This window comes from Erythrolamprus reginae, chromosome 2 (assembly GCF_031021105.1).
Source record: "Erythrolamprus reginae isolate rEryReg1 chromosome 2, rEryReg1.hap1, whole genome shotgun sequence".
Taxonomy (NCBI): domain Eukaryota; kingdom Metazoa; phylum Chordata; class Lepidosauria; order Squamata; family Dipsadidae; genus Erythrolamprus; species Erythrolamprus reginae.
Genome location: NC_091951.1, coordinates 94796597 through 94821443, shown reverse-complemented (window position 1 = coordinate 94821443; position 24847 = coordinate 94796597). Strand labels below are relative to the sequence as shown.

The window sequence follows — 24847 nt, the reverse complement described above, 5'->3', positions numbered from 1 at the left end:
TTTGGGGACATGGTATACTCAGTTATTCCCTGACTGATAAAGAGACTGGATCATGTTTGATATGCAGTAATCAAGGCAATATCTCCACTTTGCTAAGTTCAATATGTCTTCTGCTCGGGCCCATTTTTATGTTTCACTTCCAGTATTCTCCATTCTGCCATCTCCCCTTCTGAACTTGAGTCTAGAATCAACTAATGGTAAGGGAGTTATTTGGCTAGAATTGCACCCAGACATTTAAAAATCATGAGATTTTTTTACCAAGAGTGAAGGTGAATGCACTCCAGCTTAAGCTGAACAAATGTCAAAATTATTAGGAAGGATAATACTGTTCCATAAGTGGTCATCTGCATTTAGCTCTGTTACCAGCATTGCTCATATTTTCCTCTCCAAGAGCTTTGCTTTCCCAGATAAACACTTGTTCTGAAAGTTGAGATTCGTTATCTCTCATGGCAACAAAGGTATATCAATTCAGTGTTTTATCCAATCTGGACCAGGCTCAAGGAAAACAAGTTAATAATAATAATAATAATAATAATAATAATAATAATAATAATAATAATAATTTATTAGATTTGTATGCCGCCCCTCTCTGGAGACTCTATATAACAAAAGCTTAACTTTTTGTTAAGTTCTAAAACAAAAGGTGCCTGGGCTTAGCAGCCATTGGCTAGAACCTATAATGGAACTAAACCATTTTTCCCCTACTGCCTTCAGATTTCTTGGCATTTCAGACTTAGAACAACAATTATTGTTTTAAAGATATGTATGATTCGAGTTTTAAAAATGTGTTTTAAAGCAAGCAATTCTAAATCTAGGACTACAAAGAAAGAAGCCAGAGGACTAAGCAAGCGCTTTCATTTGCAACATAAATGTCCTCTTAAAATAAGGATATCTGAAAACAGACTCACCTCCAGAAAGGAAAAAAAAAACAACCACCCATAAAATTACAAGATATACTTGCACCATTGTGAATCACTTAAGTTATGTTTTTAAATCTGTCTTTGGTTATTACATACATAAACATGTCTGCATGTATATGTATGTAAACAACAAAATGTGCTTCATTGTGACTATAAAATTTCATTGGGTATGTTAAAACCAAACCACCCTAACATCGTGGAAGGCACGGGCCAACAGTCAAGGATGAAAAGAATACCAATTTAACCCCAGCACATGTAAGTTTTGAGCTTGAATAATTGAGCAAGAGTAAAGAGTCTTATGGCTGACCAAGAGGTGTGTCATGGCCATTGATAATGGTGATATGGTAAGGTATTCAAAAGCAGGGAAAGGCCATGTTATGCAGTCAGCTTCTTGTATGAATGAAAAGCACTTCAGGTCCAATATCATTTCTGTGTGTAGTTTTTGTGCTCTAAATTTTTCCTTCTCTGAATATCTGTTGCTGATGAATAGATACTGGTTTCAGAGCACTAGCCGAACAGTCAGACAACGTGGCATTAGGAAGACGAGAGGTTTTACTCAGACTAACGTGGAATGAATTTGGTTTTTTTTTAGCAAGCACACACAGTTGCCCACATCACAAAACAATCACACCATTTGGCACAGTTTTGTAGTTTCTGCTCAGAAGAGACCAGGGAGATTCCGAGAGTCTATTCACAACCAGTAGATTGTGAATAGTTAGATTTATAATAATTATAATATATTTATAATCTCCCAGTTTACGTCTGTAGAAATCTATACAAAGCCAATGAAGCAGAACTACTATTCTTAGCACCAGTGCAATTGTTGTGTATATAAGCAATCTGGACAAAAACAATGTAGACTTGGAAGGAGAAGTCTTGTTAGGTGCTTACTTGAAAGCAAGGATTCACTTGGAGGAGAGTTATATGTACACAAAGGAATTTGAATGAAGTTAGCTTTTGAGAGATTAAGAATTTCCTAGTCTCAAGAGTAAAATTTACTGAAAAGCAAGCAAGTGCACCCTTGGTTCTACTTCCAGGTTTCTCAAGTATTTTTTTCTACAATAGGTCCAAGCACCACATGTTTGCACTTTACAACCATAATTATTACAGCTATATTATGCTTTTTGACTCTTTATACTATGAAGACCACAGAAATCTTACTTCTAAGAACATCAGTAAATACTTTTGTCTGATATGCCTCCAATATTGGCTGAGGAATGGGTTGCGTTCAAAAATTGTATACCTTCCAAGCTGCACTATTGTTTGCAACAGGTGGGGCCACTGCGAATGGCAGAGTCTGAATAATCATGTAAGTTGTGAGATCAGGAGACTTTTCTCCAAAATTCTGGTTTAGTACTAAATCACGACACTAAGACCACAGAAAGTTTGATTCAAACATAATCTGAAGTTGTTAATCAAACTGGCCTGTCTTCTAGAACTTTTCAGGTTGAAGTAATGACCTAGAGTTTGCTTTCCAGATGTTCTTGCAACAAAGCAAATGAAATCCATAGCACTGGCATTTTTTGATTAAAAGAAGTTTGGTTTGAAGAATGGAGAAAATGAAGTTGAAGTGAGCGCATCGCTGTGTACAATATTTTAGCAGGCTTTTGTAATGGCAGTCACTGTTCGCCAGAGAGGGGAATAACACCATGCAGGTCTTGGTGTGACAACCAATAGTTTCTCCCTGATGAAGTTACATCATGCTGTTCTGCAGTTCCCTCTATTGTCCAGAACAACATTAAGCGGGAACAAAACTAACCAGGATTCTTCTCACTTTGCTGGCTATTTCAAGTGTAGAGGCAGTGCAGTGGGGTATATTTGGCTGATGAGAAGGATCTTCTGGAATTGTCAGGGGACTGCAGGCATTTCAATTCATAATGAGAAGCAAGATGTATTTGCTACCTTATGTGCATTAGTTAATAGGTACAAAGACCGGTAACCTGCTCCAGATAAATCCTAAAAATTTGCTTTTTTTTTGGACTTTAGACTTTCATTAGACTTTAGTTATTCAGCCGTTGCAACCACGTAAAATAATTCCAGATGTGAAATGTACACTTGCAGTGTCCTCAGAGGTGCTTTGTGGAGTCTGAGCTTAGTGGTAGATATTTTAACAGCCATCATTGTGTAGCAGCACATTTCCACTTCCCCCAGCTCAAGTACATAGACACTAAAGGGTGCAGTTAGGTTTCTACACAAAGCATATGAAGAAAAACTTTGGCCATCATCATCATGGGTTGGTTTGGCACACAGTGATGCCTTCGCTAGGGTGGACAACATTCCTTAAAGTTTAGAAGAAAAGAAACTGAAGAAAAAAGACTTCATCTTTGACTACGCCATCTCAATAATTGGCTTATCTTAAAGATTGGATACTGCAGAGCTACAAACTGAAGACTTCATTGTGATTTGGGGAGTAGAACAGCTCTTAAAATAGCTCATATTGGGGGTTTTCAGTTAGTTCAAATGAGAAATGGGGAAACAGGAAAATAATCAACGTGGCCTGCTGGATTTAAACCAAAATTCTATCTTGATATTCATTTTTTAAAGATTGTCACAGTTGCTGCATCTTCCAACCATACATGGAATACTGGAATAGTATGCAAAAGGATCTTCATGCCCTCTTCTTTCTGCCCTGCTTGGTTTTCAAATCGTCCTTTCAGAATAAGCAGTTTAAATGAATAATACTGACCTTAACGTTCAAGTGATACCCTCTGCATTTGTGTATGTTTCTTTGTTGCTGGTAATAAATACTATAATCTATCAGGGTAAATGCTTCAAAATCAGATGTTTTTAAGATCTAGATTAAACCATTTAGGATGAAAACAATTCACCATTGATTGGCAATGGGATCCACCTATTGAAAGGCAGAGATAACAGTGGCCTTGGAAACCTCATAGTGAATCAGGTGGGATGATATTGGGGTGATCTTGTAAGATTACTTTGAGTCTGAAAAGCTACCGGAATTGGCTGAAAGATTTGCTAGGTTACAGAATCAATTTGGCAAGGCTACTCCATTTTTTTCCTGGTTATAACGATCAGTGTTGTTTCTGCAGTTTTCATTATTGGAATGGGAAGGTACATTATTTCAGACAAAATAGTATCATCAGTATTGTTGATTAAATTCTTTTAAAACCATAATAAAAGTCCTCCACAAGAAAACTAACAAAGGTCTCCCAGAATTCCACAGATTCAATGGAAAAATAAAACCATGGGGCCATGTTCTTTGTATTTGGCCAACAGCTCAATGGGGAACAATGAATCAAAGCTCAAGAATGTTCCCTGCGTGGAGAAGATCACGGTGGTCCATGCTTCCCCTTGTCATATCAAAGCTCTCTTTAGCACAACCTGCTGTGCAGAGACACTGGAAAGGCAAGGATTGATGAAGGAAAAGGATTAAAAAACCCAAGAACAACTTCTGGATTTCTGAGTAAAGAAAGCAACAATCCTCATGAGTGAATGCCAAGGTGCAGCCAGAATTGATGGGACTAGGCAGAAGTCATCCTCTAGCAAGTCTGGAGGGGATGATGATGTGCGTAAAATAAAAAGGATGGGTTAAGCTAAATGGGCGTTTCAAAGGCAAAATGCCAAGGGCAGCGAATGGTGACTTGCAGTCAAATAGAGAAGGAGCAACTGCAAGCATAGCAAGATATTCAAGGAAGGTCTAAAGGAGGCCCCTCTGCCGCAATCCGAAGTGTCTTCCTAGAGAAACAAGAGGAAGAGAGAGAGAGAGAGAGAGAGAGGTTTGTTTTCTTGCTGAAATTCGGTATATGTATTTTTAAATTTTGTTTGTTTTAAGCAAAATGTTCATGCAAATAAATTTGTGCATTATCCAAGACTCTATCTCCTATATCCCTTGTTCTATTAGAACAGCTTTGAATATCTAGGATTCTGGAATAGATTCATTACCGGGAAAAGAATAAAATTGTACTGTTTTCCGGATAAAGAACAAAACACAATGAGATTAAAAGGACATCCAGACCAATGTTAAGAAAAGTCAAAATTCATGCCAAGTTTTTTTTTTCCGCATTTTATTTTAGAATTAATTTTCAGAGGTTCTTTCAATGGTCTTTTATCAGGTATACAGTACATAGAATAATTCATCAAAATTGCATCTAGTGCAGGCATTACTATGCCCCTCGTCATGCACACTTGTTTTCTAGTCTATTATTTTCTTTAGAAAAAGAAACAATTCAAAAACAGGAAAAATAGAACAGCTGTATTAATGGTTCTAGAGTCCAATAACCTTTGTTCTGTCAGTTAAAAGTGAATATTTTCTAGAGGCAGAGGCACAATCAAATGTACTTAGAATTTCCTGTGATATAAAGAAAAGTAAATTTGGAGGGGGTATTTTTGTTAAGGGCAGCTACAATAAAATGAGGGTTTAAAAATCAGGAATGAGTTAAGTAAGAATACAAGAAATGGATTGAAGCACGACGGAATAGTTTTAGTAGATAAAAGCAAAAAGAAAAGAGACATTTGGATAGCTAATAGCATTTTGAATTCAAATGAAAGCGAAAATTAATTTCTGAAATCCGGATGATAAAATCTGAAAAGGAGGTAGCACAAGATGAACGATGTGTGCCAGAATAAAATGCATAAATAATTAGGACATTTTAGAAACATAGAAACATAGAAGACTGATGGCAGAAAAAGACCTCATGGTCCATCTAGTCTGCCCTTATACTATTTTTTGTATTTTATCTTAGGATGGATCTATGTTTATCCCAGGCATGTTTAAATTTAGTTACTGTGGATTTACCAACCACGTCTGCTGGAAGTTTGTTCCAAGGATCTACTACTCTTTCAGTAAAATAATATTTTCTCATGTTTCTTTTGATCTTTTCCCCAACTAACTTCAGATTGTGTCCCCTTGTTCTTAATTTCAGTTTCCTATTAAAAACACTTCCCTCCTGAAACTTATTTAACCCTTTAACATATTTAAATGTTTCGATCATGTCCCCCCTTTTCCTTCTGTCCTCCAGACTATACAGATTGAGTTCATTGAGTCTTTCCTGATACGTTTTATGCTTAAGACCTTCCACCATTCTTGTAGCCCATCTTTGGACCTGTTCAATGTTGTCAATTCTTTGATTAAGAATTTGGCTATTGATATTGTATTGTATTTTAATTTGAGGTATGAGAATTTGAATCTCTGTAAGATGTGGAAAAACAATAAAAATTTTATCCCACCCAAAATGTACTTAGAATGATTGTCAAGACTGGAACCAGCTTCATTACAGCTTTTTCATTTCATTTGCCCCTTTTCTTCTCTCCCTTTCCCCTTTCCCCTCCTCTTTCTTTTTTCACTATTTACTATTTCTCTTTTTATTTTCTATGATATTTGCTTTTATATATATTTGTTTTTGTAGATTTTCACAGGAATAGGTATGTAGGTCTTGGCATATTCGGGTCTTTTCCTGTGTAAGATTGATAGAATCACAATTCTAAGATTCTATCAATCTTACACGGAAAAAGACCCAAATATGCCAAGACCTACATATACATATGCAGCACACACACACTCTTAAAAAAACATATTTTTGCTGATAATGATAATGGAGGGAGACTAATATAGATCTATTTCAAGCTATTTTGCTCTCATCAGCTAGCTATACCCTTACTGGGATTTGAACCTAGGCAGTTTGCCTGTAAGGCAAAAGCGAAGCAATATGCTCTCTCCCATATTTGGGTATACCAGGGTGATTTGACAGAGAAACACACACACACATACACGCACAATTGCATTAGTTAGCCCTCCTTTTACTTACAGTTATATTATAATCAAAACAGATGCGGGGACCCTTTCGGTAACGTGGCTTCTCTACTAGCTCACATTGATTGCGATCTCCTGGAGGAGCTTTGCGTTGTCAAGCAAATGAAGCAGAAGATAAAAGAACATTAAACAGATTTAAACAATGTGAATTAGAAAATTAAAAATACGGTTATTTTATTCTCTAGGATAAAACAATTTTTTTTAAAAAAAAGATTTAAAAATAGACTACTAATATGAACAATGTCAAGGTTTGAAGTACAGTGTTCCCTCAATTTTCGCGGGGGATGCCTTCCGAGACCGCCCGCGAAAGTCGAATTTCCGCAAAGTAGAGATGTGGAAGTAAATACACTATTTTTGGCTATGAACAGTATCACAAACCTTCCCTTAACACTTTAAACCCCTAAATTGCAATTTCCCATTCCCTTAGCAACCATTTAGATTATTACACACATGTTTATTTTTTAAAGTTTATTAAAAAATATTTATTAAAGGCAGACAAAAGTTTGGTGATGACATGTGACGTCATCGGGTGGGAAAAACGTGATATAGGGTAAAAAACCATGAAGTATTTTTTAATTAATATTTTTGAAAAACCGTGGTATAGACTTTTTGCGAAGTTCGAACCCGCGAAAATCGAGGGAACACTGTATATTCAAACTACTTTCATTTTCACTGCTTTGCAGTTTTGCCAACAGACAGGTATAAACTGGAAGGTGCATTCTGGATGATAACAAGAACCAAGGAAATTTCAGCCGGTGTTCACCAGATCTTCCCACAACACGTGGACACCTAATTGGCCAATGTGACCTATACAACATGAAGAACTGTATTAAAGGGTTGCAGCATTAGAAAGGTTGAGAACCACTGCATTAAGAGACTGGATTGCCTCAACAGTGCCTGATTGTTTGGATTTGTCAAGTCGGAACGCATTAAATATTAAACCCATCTCCAAATATTGAACTGTTATTCCAATCTATGTTTTGTTTTACATTTTCAAATACCAGACAGTTCTATGTATGTGCTTGGTTTCTGTCTTTCCTCACTGTCTTGTTTTTGTTTCCCTCTCTCCAAAGTCTGTAGTTGTATCAATGTAAATGGTGGATTAGATTAGATTAGATTTATTGGATTTATATGCCGCCTCTCTCCGCTCACAACAATGGTGAAGAACAGTACATAGTAACAAATCTAATATTTAAAAATCTAGATTACAGTTTTAGATTAAAAAATCCAAAAAATGGTAGCTGGTGGAAGGGGAAAAAAAAAGTGATAGTACTATTTTTGCCAAAATTCTCAACGGCCTGTATATTTAAAAGGGCTCCTAGAAATAAAAAAAAATCTAAACAATGAGTAAATAGATGGCTTCTTATTTGACTCCAGGGCAGTTTGTCATACACACAAAAATGTAATACATAAAAGTATATTGCTCAGCTGATTGTTGGGTTGCCTTATAGCAATGTTTCCCAACCTTGGCCACTTGAAGATATCTGGACTTCAACTCCCAGAATTCCCCAGCCAGCAAATGCTGGCTGGGGAATTCTGGGAGTTGAAGTCCCGATATCTTCAAGTGGCCACGGTTGGGAAACACTGCCTTGTAGCACAGGAACAGGAGTGCACTAGAAAATAGCTCTCTCCAGCAACTCACTCTGCTTTGGGAGAGAAAGAAACAGGAATGGAACAAGAAATGTCCTCCCCTCCTTTTAAATGTTACTACTTGCTGCCTTTCTCTTTTTTTTACTAGATTTTCTCTCCTAAAAGATGCTTGACAGGGAAGGGAGGAAACTGCTTTCCTTGCAGTGGGATAAGGGGAACACATGTGTACGTGTAAGACATAACAGCATAGCTTTCAGTGCAGCGCTCTAGTTCTACGCAGTTTGTCTTCAGCCTGATCTAAACTATATAAATTTTATACTATATGATGTTAAAACTGCATGAAAATCCTACATGACACTGAAGTTCCGCAGGTTCCTTCTTCCTCTTCTTGGATCTCCAGAGAAGTTCATCATTGGCTAGGTGTCAACTAATCATGACAACTCTGGATTACTTCTACTATGCCCTACATGGCATTGGACCAGAGTACCTCCGGAACCGCCTGCTACCGCACGAATCCCAGTGACCGATAAGGTCCCACAGAGTTGGCCTTCTCCGGGTCCCGTTGACTAAACAATGTCGTCTGGCGGGCCCCAGGGGAAGAGCCTTCTCTGTGGCAGCACCGGCCCTCTGGAATCAACTCCTCCCGGAGATTAGAACTGCTCCCATCCTCCTTGTCTTCTGTAAACTACTCAAGACCCACCTATACCGCCAGGCATGGGGGTTTTGAGACATCTTTCCCCAAGGCTCCTTATAATTTATGTTTGGTATGTATGTGTTGTCTGGTTTTAATATGATAGGGTTTTAGTTATTTCTTTTAATATTAGATTTGTGCCACTATAATATTGTTTTTTATCATTGTTATGAACCACCCCGAGTCTTCGGAGAGGGGCGGCATACAAATCTAATAAATTATTATTATTATTATTATTATTATTATTATTATTATTATCTGATGTATCTCTGAGTATCACTGGCTACAAGAGATGATTTGGAGAACATGAATGTGTAGTGGATTGTCCATAAATCTGTTTGGCTATTGCAGTTATAATAGAAGAGAAGATATGAATCTTGAGCATCGATGTTACCTAGCTGGATAATAAAATGTCGGCAAGCAAACAACTAGGCTCAGAGAACACTCCACTGCTGCAGGTATAGTTTATTGCAGTGTTCCCAACCTTGGCAACTTGAAGTCCAGATATCTTCAAGTTGCCAAGGTTGGGAAACACTGGATTAATGGACCAGTTGCCCTTTGGTCTGATATAATGTAGTTTGTCTTAAATTGTTACAAAATTCACTTTCACATTTATCTATATAGTCTACAAAATTGTAATGTATTTGAGCTCAGATTATTGTATGTTTAAACTATTTGTGATAATGTGAGCATCAAACTACTTATGGGAAATGTATCTCGGGTAATGTTTATTAAACAAAATACAACAAAAATCAATCAATAATAGTCCTATCATATATTATATTGTAGCTGATCTGGAACACAATTGATTCCCAATACCTTTTATCTCTGCTTGGAGAAGTTTTGTGGATTCACACTGATTGCATATTGGCTTTTCTGCTACAACAAATAGAAGATTAGATCCAGCAAGTCTTTGTGCATGAAACAGTCTGGAGAAAAAAGAGAGAGAAGAAGAAGATGAAGTACTGCTATCCTGTTATCCTATCCTTCATAATTTAAATAGTTGTGCTCCGTAAAGAAATGCTTTGATAGTAGGATTTTTTTCCTTAGTAAAGAGCTTCAGCTTCTGAAGCAGCCATTATGACTACCTTATTCAACTCTATGTATCATCTCCCCCTCTCTCTCCCTCCCTCCCTCTCTTTCTCTCATGCATATGTCTCTCATCCCTATCATCCATCCATCCATCCATCCATCCATCCATCCCCCCTTCTATCTATACCATATCTTCTATAATCTATCTATCTATCTATCTATCTATCTATCTATCTATCTATCTATCTATCTATCTATCTATCTATCTATCATCTATCTATCTATCTATCTATCATCTATCTATCTATCTATCTATCTATCTATCTTCTATCTATCTATCTATCTATCTATCTATCTATCTATCTATCTATCTAATATCTAACTATATTTGCTGCCTATCTTGTTGGGGATGGAGAAGGTCATTCCCCTCCTATAGTTATAAGGACGGAGCTGAAGAACCAATGTTTACTAACAAGTGGGGCTCTTTGTACTAACCTAGAGCAATTTCCACAGTCAATGATGGTGTTGTAGGTATAGTTAACAGAACTAAAATAGTATTGGGTTTGCTTCATGATGCAGCTGGTCTCCTTAGATTCCATGTTGTCTGCTGAAACATCATCTGTTTTGACACAGGCACATATAATGAGTCGCAAATAAAAGCAGATATCATCTAAAAAGCAGTTCATCTGGTTGGATTGATTTTTACTAAAGCTGTGCTTGTGCCAAATGCTACAGATACTAAGGCAAAAATGTATGGTGGGAAATCCAACAATTTATCTTATTGCCGTACTCTTTTGCCATACTGTTTCTTTTTTCTATGTAGACATTTTATTTTATTTTATTGCAGAAGTATAACATTTTAATGTATATTTATATAGATACTTATATTTTATTGTAGAATTATAACATTTCTCTGCTCAGCCTAGAGCAGTGTTTCTCAACCTTGGTAACTTGAATATGTGTGGACTTCAACTCTCAGAATTCCTTAGCCAGAATGGGGAAATCTAGAGAGTTGTTTCTATCAACCTTGTTATTGCTTTTTGTTTTGCTAATTTCTACTAATCTACATTAAAACCTGATGGGTTCCCCTGCCCAACTAATCCACCTTGTGAAATTAACTTACATCTGCTATTTTTTCCACTGCAGAAGGTCAATTTAGCAACTTATTGGTGGTTCCACTCACTTTTTGTCATGATAAATCAGATTTATTGGAATATGGTTTGGTGAAGATTTATGTGTGCAGATTTTATGTTTGTGCCCCTAAAACTGCACTCAGAATAACTAGGTAACAATCTGCTTCTCAAGATTAAAGACACAAAGTGGGGGATGCTTTTTAGAGCCCTTAACCATTCAGTTGTGAAGGAGCAACTGACAGTCAGATAACATCTGATTTCGCCCCCCACTTCCTATATTAATACATCTATAGTTAATTTACAATGCTTCTTCCTGTCATTTCATCTTTTGGGGTGGATGCTGAAAAAAATATACAAATAGGGATTGTTACCTGTTTGAAACCAGCTTTTATACGCTAACCCATACAAGAACTGCTGAAATAGAGACCTTGTGGAAAGAAATAACAATTAGGTGACTGTAAAAGAAAACAACTGCATGTCACAACACAAAACAGGTTCCTTGAATTAATGTTCTTTTGACATCTCCAAGTCAAAAACAAAATATATGTAAATATTTGTAAATGTATGTATGTATGTATGTATGTATGTATGTATGTATGTATGTATGTATGTATGTATGTATGTAGGAAAATGTTAAAAACCCAATAAAATGGCTATTTTAAATAATTCCACTAATGTTTCGGTAACAGGTTGTGAGATCTATCCTAGAGTGATTCATGCTTTGTTACATCATGTTTTGTAGCTTATCTCATCAACTACAAGAGAAGAGAAGAAAGGAGAAGAGAAGAGAAGAGAAGAGAAGAAGAGTAGAGAAAAGAGAAGACTCACCATGCAGCTGCTGAGCTCCACCAAGCCAGGTTTAAAAAATCTGCCATGGTTGGCTAAATATAAAGAAATAAAGAAGTATGCTTTTAAACAGGAAACAGTTGTTACTAGGAAGTGAATGCAGTACTAGGGAAATCAAAGCTCAGTGAACTGCTGTTTCTCATGTGTTAATGATGTATTTATTTATTTATTTATTTATTTATTTATTTATTTTGTCATTAACACATGAGAAACAGCAGTTCACTGAGCTTTGATTTCCCTAGTACTGCATTTGTACAAATAAAACATTGGATAAGTAATGATAAAAAGTAACAAAAGAAGACAATAGGACAGGGACGGTAGGCACAATGGTGTGCTTATGCATGCCCCTTACAGACCTCTTAGAAAGGGGGAGAGGTCAATTGTAGATAGTCTAAGGCTAAAGGTTTTGGGATTAGGAGTAGAAACCATAGAATCGGGTAGTGCATTCCAGGCGTTGATTACTCTGTTGCTGAAGTCGTATTTTTTGCAGTCAAGTTTGCAGCGGTTGACATTTAGTTTAAATCGATTTCGTGCTCGTGTGTTGTTGTGGTTGAAGGTGAAGTAGTCATTAACAGGTATGACAAACCCTACTTTTCTTCCTTCACGAATGCTGGGCTACTCCAATTCCGTTGGATGATCAGAATGGCCAGTCTTGGTAACTATAGTAGGTGCCTACTTGAAGGGGACAACTATACAATCCAGATGGTATCCATGAGGTCTGCTACATTAAAGTTGCCCTTTTCTAACCACTATCATGCTTCATCATTTACAAATTCACATGTGTGGACTCTGGCTCTCAAATAGTGCTAGAGGTTTTGCTATATCTATTCTGCAATGCTTCTCTTTTGCCACCCCTCCCTTCTAGATTCCTGCAAGGTTATCAAAGGCTTAATTAGTAAACCTATAAATGACTCTGCTGTTTTACAGCTATCAGCCATGTCACTATATGTTTGTGTCCAGAAGGGCACTGTGGTGAAGCAACATACTCTTAAAAACAATTAAATAGAAGAATGGAGAAGGAGTAGCAATAGGGTCAGTTATGTAAGGTTTCATACAATCAGAGAAGAACAACAGCAAATTTTACCAGTGTCCAAAAATGGGGACAGATGAAAGTTGATACACCTGCCTAAAAAAAATACAGACTTAGCAGGTTGGGTTGGTCCGCTAAGTTAATTAATCCCTCAAAAGTTTGATAAAGTTAGTCTAGCACAATTTGTTCATGACAAATATCCATCTTTTAAGTTAAGTGAGGAAGTGGCATGCATTCCTCCCTGCTGAATTTTTTTTGGGGGTGTGTGTGTCATTCATAGAGATTTTAAAGTTGTCTCAACTGATAGTATCCTTCTCAGTCAAATGGAGTTATTTCTGATTTATATTTTTAGAGGGGGAGAAGGTTACCTTCTTCCCACTTTACTGGCTACTTTGTGTTGTGATTCCGTCTGAGGCCCCTCAGGGAACGGCTGACCCTCTGCCGGCTCTCTGCTCAGAGGGGGAGGATGAGGAACAGGGAACGGCTGACCCTCTGCCGGCTCTCTGCTCAGGGGGGGAGGATGAGGAACAGGAGGGAGACGAGGAGGAGGAATCTCAGCCCGAGGGGGAGCTCTCCCCAGCAAGCAGCCTGGATTTTTTAGATGACCAGGCACAAGGAATAATAGATTTCCGGCAGAGAAGGGCAACCCAACGAAGGGGACAATTAGCCAGGTACTTCAAGCACTGAATGGGCAACAGCTGGGTTTGGGTGTGGTGCTCCCCGGAAAGGCTAAAAAGGCAGACCCACCCTTCCTGGTTTGTGGAGAATTATCTTTGGGAGTCGTGAGACCTGGCTGTGATCTTTGGCGTCTTGGAATTCTGGCTTGTGACTTTGAATACTGAAACCTTGAGGGGAAAAGGTGGGTGTGCCAGCAAGAGGTCTGCTGTGAAGGCTCATAGCCTGCCTGTGGGGAAGAACAGGTTTTCCTCTGTGTTTATTTTCAAATTATAAAGTGCTTTTGTTTCTACCAGCGTGTCTGGCTGTTTTTTCCAGTTGGTGCTGAAGTCTGGGGGCACCCAGACAGAACACTTTGTAAATTTAAATACCTGCCATTCAGTGATGTGAAACATATTTACACCTGTATACGCAGTGCTTCAATCAGGTAAGATCTGATAGCATGGAATCCTGACTTACCACATAAACCCCACGTGGGGCACTTCCTGTGTTGCTTGGAGCTTCTGGAGCGCAGACAGATTGAAAGTCATAGGATTCTTTCTGCGTGAAGAATGAATTGTTGTAGAGAGCAGACATCAAATGGGCATCCACTTCACTGAAGAACTTTCCAACCTGAATATGGAATAGGAAAAAAACCCCCACCCATCAGTAATAACTACGTCATGTTGTAAGAATATGATCACTCATATATTTTATACATAAATATGGGAAAACAATAATCAGTGAATGAGCTGTACTAAGCAAGCAGTAAATATTAGAATATTGAAAAGTATAAGTTTGGTAATTACATAAATATCACTCTGAAATGAAGCACGTATCCCCCCCACACTTTTAAAACTAAAAGAACAGCTCACCTGATATTTGTAGTCTTCTTGGTTGGAGATCACAAGAAATCCACCATCATCAATAAGCACACAAAGCAGATCCTGCAACATGGGAAGAGGGAGTGGGCAGCTGCAATGACATGGAGTGTTGTTGCTATATTGCTTTGCTTAAGGGGGCCACTGGCCTTCTTTTTTCTCCCTTCTTTTATTGTACCTTCTGCTCCGCATGAATCCATCAGCTTCCATAGGCAGTTCAAAGTGCTAATTTTAAAGCCCCACATCTTGGCATTAAGGTGTCCTTAGGGCTGCTTCTTCAACTCAACCTTTCAGGATTCCAACCAGTGCCCTAACGCAATTAAGAGTCTCAAGCCATTTGGCAACAAAAATCCAGTCTTTTATTTAGGCGCACTATGTCAGCATTATGTAGGTGAAAGCAACTCTGACTTCACCCCCTTCACGCCTTGCCCTGACCCTGTTTCCCCCTCATCCCAAAGTGTGTCACCTGGTCACATTCCACAATGAGGTAATTTCGCGGGTTGTAGATGTCACTCCTTTCCAGGCATTGCTGGTATCCACTGAGATGGCCTTGACGTGCTAGCCAGAATGCATCTTGTATTAACCGAGGAGTAAATTCCTTGGTGCAGCTTCAAGGCACTATTTCCCACTATTTATGGCAACTCGGGAAGAGGTCAGGAAAGCTTCGCGAGTTGACATTTGTCTACTTACCTGGTAGAATTTCCTAATTATTCTCCAGGTCAAAGAGGTTCACTACTCTGGTGCAGGTGCCTTTATAAACCCCTTTCCATGGAATTTGTGAAGCTCTCGGATTACTTAGCTCTAGGATAGTGATGGCCTTTCCTCCCCTGGATGCCAAAAGTGCGTGTGTGCACGCTATCATGTATGCACAAGTGCCCACACCCATAATTCAATGCCTGAGAAGGGTGAAAATAGTCTCCTCTCCCCCGGAGGCCAGAAATGGCCCATTTCCAAACTTCTGGTGGGACTGTTAGACCCGTTTTTTGCCCTCCCCAGGCTCTAGAGGCTTCCCTGGAGCCTGGAGAAGGCTAAAATGCCCTCTTCCATTACCCTGGAGGCCCTCTGTAAGCCAAAAATGACTTCCCATAGCCTTCGTGTGAGCCAAAAATCAACTGGCCAGCATGCACATGCATGTTGGAGCTGAGCTAGGGCAATGGCTTGTGTGCCAGCAGATATGGCTCCACATGCCACCTGTGGCACCCATGCCATTGGTTCGCCATCACTGCTCTAGGATATTATTAAAAATTGAATTAAGAGAAATTTTGAATCTTGAATGCACTATCCATCCATTTCTGTCTTTTGATTTTAGACTTCTTGATGTATTTTGCGGTGATAATTTTTATATAATTGTTTAGTCTTGTGTATTGTACCATGCATGTTTTATTGTTAATTCTTACTGAAATTCACTGAGCATAAATTGACAAGGAAGTCTTAAATGAACAAACCAACCAACAAGGATGCAACACATCTTCTTGTGATCCAGACAGGACACTGATCTGGCACTGCTATCTCTTACTTCTTTCAAGTTATGGAAGTTGACCCCTAGACTTGCATGGGAGGACAGCAACTCCTATAGGCTCCAAATGCACACCCCTACCAGTCATACACACACATCTGCCCAAACCTATTTCACATACCTTTAAACTTTCATTTAAAATAAAGTGCTCTCAAACCACATTTAAAATCAATTTGACTTCCTTTCCTAATTAAAACATAAAACACAAAGCAAAAAAAATATTCCTGGTTCCCCAATCTTCTTTTACGGCTGAACGATTCCTCCCCTCTTTCCTATGACCCACTTTTAAAATACATATTCTCCCCTCCCTTCTTTCATTAACTTGTATTGGTTAGCTGGCTAGTTGAATAATTTGCCAGGTTCTTCTACTGTGAAACCAAGAGTATTGGTTGTTGAAGGCACAAGATCAGGAGGAAGTATGTTTGAGAGGAGGCAGAAAGAAGACCATAAGTCACCATCAAAGGAATAAGTTATAAGGAGGAACATTTTCAAAAGGAAGGCAAATGGTGGGAGAATGAAGTCTTCGCAACCTTTACCCAATCATAGGTAGCATAAGATGTGCACATTCTAGCCTAATTCATAGCTGGTTTTAAATTGAAGAATCAATGGTGAGGTAGGGGTGGGTAAATGGCTGAAGATAGCACCATCATTAACCTTTCAATCTTGGATATCAGTCACTGCCTGTCCTTTCTCCAGAAGAATATTAGAGGGGTCCTGATCCTGTTAGCTTTCCATAAAGCCATCAAGACCTGATTGTTCTCAGTAGAACTTTGGATTCTGAATGGTTGCTGTTATCTCTCTGAGTGTGCATTGTGATTGTGGATATGGGTCAGGAGTGAAATTCAATTTTTTTCCCTATCGTTTCTGTGGGTGTGGCTTAGTGAGTGTGGCAGGGGAAGGATACTGCAAAATCCACATTCCCTCCCCACTCTGAGGGAAGGCTATTGCAAAATCCCTATCCCCATCCTACTCCAGGGAAAGGATACTGCAAAATATCCATTCCCTCCCAACTCCAGGGGAAGGATACTGTAAAATCTCCATTCCCATCCCACTCCAGGGAAAGGATACTGCAAAATCTCCATTCCCTCCCAAATCCAGGGGAAGGATACTGCAGAATCTCCATTCCCTCCCCACTCCAGGGGAAAGATACTGCAAAATCTCCATTCCCACCCCACTCAAGGGGAAGGATATTGCAAAATCTCATTCCCACCCCAATCCAGGGAAGGATATTGCAAAATCTCTATTCCCACCCCGCTCCAGGGAAAGGATACTGCAAAATCTTCATTCCCTCCCAACTCTATGGGAAGGATACTTCAAAATCTCCATTCCCACCCCACTCAAGGGGAAGGATATTGCAGAGTCTCCATTCCCTCCCCACTCCAGGGGAAGGATACTACAAAATCTCCATTCCCACCCCACTCAAGGGGAAGGATACTGCAGAATCTCCATTCCCTCCCCACTCAAGGGGAAGGATACTGTAAAATCTCCATTCCTACCCCCACTCTAGGGCCAGCCAGAGGTGGTATTGGCCAGTTCTCTGAAATACTCAAAATTTCTGCTACTGGTTCTCCAAAACCTCAGAACCAGCTGGATTTCACCCCTGATACGGGTTCCCTCTGTCTCTTGACACTGGGGGATTTTTTTGGCATAAACTTTCTGCTTTTAATGATTACAATTATAGAGGTGTGTAAGCTTTCCGAGCCAAACATGACTGTAGCAGCATAAGTGCCTAACAAATAAAAACACAAATAAAGAATACTGAGCAAAGGCAACATCCTTGCCTTCAACAGGAGATGCAGTCCTGCTCGGTATTTTCATTAGTCAATTTTAAATTGCTTACTTTCTGAATTTTAAAAATCAAGTGGGTTTTTACATAGTCTCCTGGGTCAGAAGGAGTTAGGCAGTGATGTTGCATCTATTTACCTTGTCATTAGTATCACAGTCCATCTCACAGCTTGTGGAGAGGTCACACTGCAAGCCAAGAAAAGAAGGCAAGAAAATCAAGGGAATTCCAGACAAATCTTAGGACAGATTTATTTAAATTCATTCATGTCTATAAATCATTCATAATCATTTCTAACAGCTCTATGGACTGATAAGAAATAGTAAGAAAGGAAACATTTCCAAGAGAATTGCAGTGGTTACCCACCTTCTATAATAGTAATGATACACTAAATTATATATGAGGTCCATTTCAACATTATTTGGAAACATAATTTTTGCCACCGTTTAATAAGTGATTTGCTAAGTAAAATGCACCTTACTAGTGTTAAAAGATCTTTAATGTGTGGTCAAATTCAATTTTTGATCAATTAAATGACTTTAAATGAAGATATTTGAAAAACTCCATGTGAACCTGAGTATAGAGATAGTAGTATGAAGTAGGATACAATAATATGTTAGGTGTTCCAAGAGTAATAACATGGAAGAGAGAAATTGACAAATCCAAGATATGTAATACCAGAATTACAAGTACAGTGTTCCCTCAATTTTCGCGGGTTAGAACTTCGCGAATAGCCTATACCACGGTTTTTCAAAAAAATTAATTAAAAAATACTTTGCGAGTTTTTTCTATACCATGATTTTCCTGCCTGATGACATCATACATCATCACCAAACTAATAATGTTTGCAAATAAATAACAAAAAAAAATATTGTTAATAAATAATTATGTTTATAAATATCAGGATCACTAAGTGTCTTATTCAATGGTGAGTACCAATAACAATGGTGAGTAAATGGTTGTTAAGGGAATGGGAAATGGTAATTTAGGGGCTTAAAGTGTTAAGGGAAAGTTTGTGATACTGTCCACAGCCAAAAATGGTGTATTTACTTCCGCATCTCTACTTTGCGGAAATTCGACTTTCGCAGGCGGTCTTGGAATGCATTCCCCCGTGAAAATCAAGGGAACACTGTAATTCTCATCCTGCTGTGCTTCAAAAACATTGGGGGCTGCACATGGAATACTTAATATCTTCAACATTATGTGACAGAATGCTTTATGCATCCTGTAGTTGTGTAAATATTCAAATCTGAAGTATGTAAAGGTGCCTCAGGTCTAGCATGAACACTGTCTATGTACTCATTGATAACTCCCTTAAAGGGGTCATGTTTTTCCTGGACCCATATTTGCTCAAGAACATAGGAGCTATAGTAAAAAAAAACATTAAGGAGACCAGAAAAAGATGTAATCCCTTTAAGGCAGTGTTTCTCAAATAGTGAGGTGGCCCCCCTGGGGGGGGGGAGGAGAGCGGAGTGATGCCAAGTGAGGTGCGTGATGCAGGGAATGTGCTCGTGCTGGTGCCTGTAGCTTATACCTTGTGGGAAGGCACGTGAAGGACATGGGTCACCACCAGTAATGGGCAGCCAAAAATTTTACTGCCACACTGTGGGTGTGGCTTAATGGCCATGTGACGGGGTGGGAGTGGCTTGCCGGCCATGTGACCAGATGGGAGTGGCTTGAACGATCATCATCGTACAAGTGAACTGTTGAGTCTTCGATTTACAAACTTACCAGTGTCACTTGCTGGGGTGACAATTTGCTTCGCGTTTCCCACACTCTCCTTCCTGGGTCCCCCCCCCACCTCAGGCTGGGTAGAGGCTGGAGGGGAGCCAGGCAGGAGAGAGGGAAGCTTGTCCAAGGCCAGGAAGGAAGAAAGAGGAAAAAAAGCAAGGAGCACAGACGCAGCAGCAGGGGGGAAAAGGAGAGCTGAGGCCAGTAAACGAGGAAGCTGCGCACCCATCTTCATTTCCGCCAGTGGAACTCTGTTCCACCCCGTCCTGCCTGCTGCCCATCCCTGGTCACCACTATAGCTGCTCAGTTGCAAATGGGCCATGGCCTAGTAGAGGGCCGAATGACCACAGGTTGGGGAATTCCTGTTCTATATGCTATAGATAATATGGCTTAGAAAATATACATATCTTTATAGGGAATATTAACTATATTTCTTATGAACATGAGACCAATACAAAAAATACTATTTTCATATTTATTAAAACCATTTTAAAAAGAATTAACTGTCAATTTAATGGATGACATTTGTACAATTGTGTAATTCAGAGCTGTCTTGCTGTTGTGCTGTTTGGTTTGATATTACACAGTTTTACAAAATACGATAAATTTTAAGAATGTGAATATACTTTTGATTTATATACAAGAAACTTATCACACTATGAAGAATTATGAATTTATCAACATAAGGGCTGGAAAAAATAAACTAAACTATTGAACTGGCACATTAATCCCATATATACTATCTTGAATACCGGTAATCAATACATATTTGCTTTCTGTTTATGAATTGATTCTGTAGCAATATAATGAAAAGATAAATATGGGACATGATACATGCTTAATGATGTGTTTAAAATTAAACTGAATGATTTTTGTATGTATTATTATTTATTTTTAATAAGATTTATAAGGCCACTCAACTCAAACAGCATGGCTCTGGGTAAGCAGGAGCATAAGAAAAACAAGCAATACTCACCCAACTTACTACTTTAATATGTATACAATATAAAAATATAAAAGGCAACCAAGCCACATAGAATATATAATATAGTACATTTTTCTTGTTTCCTTTTATCCTTTTATTGCCTTTATATATTTATTGTATATTGTGTATTAATGCAATATTTATTTATTTATTTATGCTAATATTTGTTTGTTTGTTTGTTTGTTTATCAGAAATTTCATAGCTCCAACCATGCTGTTTTCAAAAGTCAAGACCCTAGTATTGTTCCTGGGAACACAACACAAACCCACAGTCACAAACACCCATAGACACAGTTTGATTACTTACTCGTCGTGTTTTCTGCTGATCTGTTTGATTACTAGCAAGGACTTTAAATTTTTGTGTCCAGGCCTCTAAGTCAAGTTTTACTCCAACCACTGGGGAGGAGAAAGAATTTTATTTTTTTTATTTGCAGATAGAAAGTTTAATCTGAGGAATATGAATGCAAGCACATTTGTGGGAGGAGATTGCGTTCCCTTGTAAAGTCTACCTGGAAGTCAAGTAAATAGATGGGAAATTGGACAGGCAGCCAGCTGAAGGGACAAAAGACAAGGATCCAACTCTTTTAAAACCCACATTCTGATTTCATGATCTACATAGTTTTCATATTTTTTTTCAGATATAACAGAGACGTATATAGAATTTGTGCCAGCTCAAAAGCAATAAATGAGCAACCTAGTGACTTTTAAAACATTGACAATATTGAGTTTTAAAATCTATTTGTAAATTTAAATAATCTTATGAATTAGATTAGACTTTGTCTCTAGGCTGGGGGTCCCCAAACTTGGCAACTTTAAGACTTATGAACTTCAACTCCCAGAATTCTCCAGCTAGCTATGCTATGGGGGCTGGAGAATACTGGGAGTTGAAGTCCACAAGTCTTAAAGTTGTTAAGTTTGAAGACCTCTGCTCTAGGCTATCTTGAAAATCTCTTCTGTTATTCTTATATGGTATAATAGTGTAAGAACATGAAGAGTGACACAAACCAGCACAAATTCTATATACAGTGATCCCTCGATTTTCGCGATCTCAATCTTCGCGAAACGCTACACTACGATTTTCAGAAAATATTAATTAAAAAATACTCCACGGTTTTTTTGCTATACCACGGTTTTCCCCACCCGATGACGTCATACGTCATCACCAAGAGTCACTTCTCTGTCTCTTTCTCTTTCTTTCCTGTCATTCTCTGCTTCAATCATTTTCTCATTTCTCTTTTTTTCTCCCCTTTTTTCTATCATTTCTCTCTCTCTTTCTTCCTCTCTCACACTCTCTTCCTCCCTCTCTCATCTCTTTCTTTCCTTCTCTCTCTTTCCTTCTCTCTCCCCCCCTCCACTTGCCCACGAGAAGAAAAAAAGCAACCTCTGCCGGGCAGCTCCCCTTGTGCCCCCACTTTGTGCCTGCCTCTTTTGGGGATTTTTTTTTCTTTTCTTTTTTCGCCTTTGGTCTCCCATTAAGCCTGCCACTTGGCCACCGCCGAGGAGAAGCGCGGGGAGGGCGAGAGAGGGAGATCGTGGCATGCGAGGTCCCTGCAGAGCAGAGGGGGTGGCTGAGGCGGCAGAGGCGTAGCGGCGGCGGCGGCAGGCGAGCTTGGAGCCTTGCTTCGCCTCCTTCACTGCAATACAAATGAAGGGGTCAGACGCAGCCTCGGCGAGCCGAAGGTTTCCGCGGCTCTGACCCAGAGCAGGAAGGGTTGGTGGGGGCGGCGAATCCACCTCCCCAGCCACCGGCTCCACCATCTGCGCATGCGCCGCCATTGAAAAAAGGGCGCGCATGCGCAGATGGTGTTTTTACTTCCGCACCACTATATCGCGAAAAATCGATTATCGCGAGAGGTCTTGGAACGTAACCCTCGCGATACTCGAGGGATCACTGTAGTTGTCAGTTATATCTGAGAAGATAACGTTCTAATATAATCGCATTGAAACTCAAATCTCAGAGGAGGTGGAAGGTATATCTGGAAATATGGAATGGTTGTAGAGCTCCAGAAAACCTATGCTGAACTAAGGCAGGTTAGAAAGAATAGGACAGAGCAGGGCTATCAAATTTATTTATTTATTTATTGGATTTGTATGGCGCCCCTCTCCAGAGACTCGGGGCGGCCAACAGCGACAATAAAACAGTGTACAATAGTAATTTGGTATTAGAAATGATTAAAAATCCATTAATATAAAAACCAAACATACATACATACATACCATGCATAGAATTGTAAAGGCCTAGGGGGAAAGAGGATCTCAATTTCCCCATGCCTGGCGGTAGAGGTGGGTTTTAAGTTGTTTACGAAAGGCAAGGAGGGTGGGGGCAGTTCTAATCTCTGGGGGGAGTTGGTTCCAGAGGGCCGGGGCTGCCACAGAGAAGGCTTGTCCCCTGGGTGCCGCCAGGCGACATTGCTTAGTTGACGGGACCCGGAGAAGATCCACTCTGTGGGACCTAACTGGTTGCTGGGATTTGTGCAGCAGAAGGCGGTCCCTGAGATAATCTAGTCTGGTGCCATGAAAGGCTTTATAGGTCATAACCAACACTTTGAATTGTGACCGGAAACTGATCGGCAACCAATGCAGACTGCGGAGTGTTGGTGTAACATGGGCATATTTGGGAAAGCCCATGATTGCTCTCGCAGCTGCATTCTGCACGATCTGAAGTTTCTGAACATTTTTCAAAGGTAGCCCCATCCAGATGTGTCACACGCTGGCCACACCCATGCCGGGTTTAGCAAAGGGAGAAAAATCCCAATATGTCCCGTGATACCACTGTGACTACATGAGTTTGACACCCCTGGGATAGATTATTTTTGGGACAAATTTCTAGATTACCTTACCTGCTGGCTTCAGATGCCTCTCTGCTATATTGAGTTCTACAGCTGTGCTAACTAGGATCCCAACAGCATTGCTTTCAGTCTCTGATCCTCTGTAGTTGGCTATTTAAAGAAAAGAGGGAAAGAAATTAACATTTTCTGATGGATAATACTGCGTAATTGCTACAAGAAATTCTCTGGGCTAGAAGAAACAATCTGATAATGGACTATTTTTTATGGTTTCATGAATAGTTGTCTTCCTGTCAATGCCTACTTTCCAATTCACTGTAACCACAACATAAAAGGCTGCTTCTTCTATTCTGCTATTTTGTAATTAAGGTCTTAAGTTACATCCCTGGCTTCTATGTTGTCACAAGTCTATCAAATTCTGACAACAAACATAACAAAAATTAAATAAGTACCATAAAATATAAATAAGGCCAAAGCAATTTATTTCCCGTGATTTCATGACTGAATGCTTCCTTCCTCCACTCCTGACACATAACCCTGCATCTCAAAGATCAAATATGGTTAGAGTTTTCGTACAGAACAGTGTTTCTCCACCTGAGTAACTATGTGGACACCAGCTCCTGGATTAAGTCAGCATGTAAGCCATCCTGAAAAAGAGTTTTGTTGCAATCTCCTGGAGCTTCATATTTATAAAGACGACAGCATCCAAACTGAAAATACACCAAAATTGCCTAGTGATGTTCTGCAAGATTTTACTTACGGTCTCGGTAAGGAGGCTTAAAGATGTAGCCTTTATTATCTAGGCTCCTTCGATAAAAGCTGGCATTGAAGGGCTCTCGGTCTTCTTCCCAATCTTCTGCAGCTCTTTCATAAGAAATCAACCACACCCATAGAACATTATCAATTTCATTTTTCACAAACGTAGGCTCAAAATCAAATATAGTGGTACCTCTGCTTATGAACTTAATTCATTCTATGACCAGGTTCTTAAATAGAAAAGTTTGTAAGAAGAAGCAATTTTTCCCATAGGAATCAATGTAAAAGCAAATAATGTGTGCAGATGGGGATACGATAGGGAGGGTAGAGGCCCTGTTTCCTCCCAGATTCCTAGCGAGGCCCCACGGAGGCTTCTCCCCACCTTTTCCAGCCCTGTTTCCTCCCAGGAGATTCTTAGAGAGGCCCCACGGAGGCTTCTCCCTGCCTTTTCCGGTTACAGTTTTGGAGGGTCGGGTTTGTAAGAGGAAAATGGTTCTTGAGAAGAGGCAAAAAAACTTGAACACCCGGTTCCTATCTAGAAAAGTTCATAAGTAGAGGCGTTCTTGGGTAGAGGTACCACTCTATATGTATCCTCTTACCTTCTACTAGTGCACTGTGTGCACATCGCACAATTTTGCTTCCATGCATGCCCAGAGGGACAATTTTCCTTCTGCGCATGCTCAGAGAGCAAAAAAACCCCACCCCACTGAAAATTAGGGAAAAAAGATGGTGTACAGACTGGCA

The 24847-nt window shown here is 39.4% G+C and overlaps 1 protein-coding gene across 1 annotated transcript in view; it reads right to left on the bottom strand.

The window, feature by feature from the left end:
- Positions 1-4487: 4487 nt before the first annotated feature.
- Positions 4488-24847, bottom strand: part of CACNA2D2 (calcium voltage-gated channel auxiliary subunit alpha2delta 2) — a 731412-nt gene continuing 711052 nt past the window's right edge. The window contains exons 27-38 of the mRNA XM_070735804.1: positions 24108-24211; positions 23402-23500; positions 20869-20957; positions 17987-18034; positions 14542-14613; positions 14147-14299; positions 11965-12017; positions 11508-11563; positions 10499-10622; positions 9791-9900; positions 6686-6774; positions 4488-4616 (exon numbers count right to left, since the gene is read on the bottom strand). Coding sequence (XP_070591905.1) covers positions 4488-4616; positions 6686-6774; positions 9791-9900; positions 10499-10622; positions 11508-11563; positions 11965-12017; positions 14147-14299; positions 14542-14613; positions 17987-18034; positions 20869-20957; positions 23402-23500; positions 24108-24211 — 1126 coding nt within the window. The remainder of the gene's footprint in view (positions 4617-6685; positions 6775-9790; positions 9901-10498; positions 10623-11507; positions 11564-11964; positions 12018-14146; positions 14300-14541; positions 14614-17986; positions 18035-20868; positions 20958-23401; positions 23501-24107; positions 24212-24847) is intronic.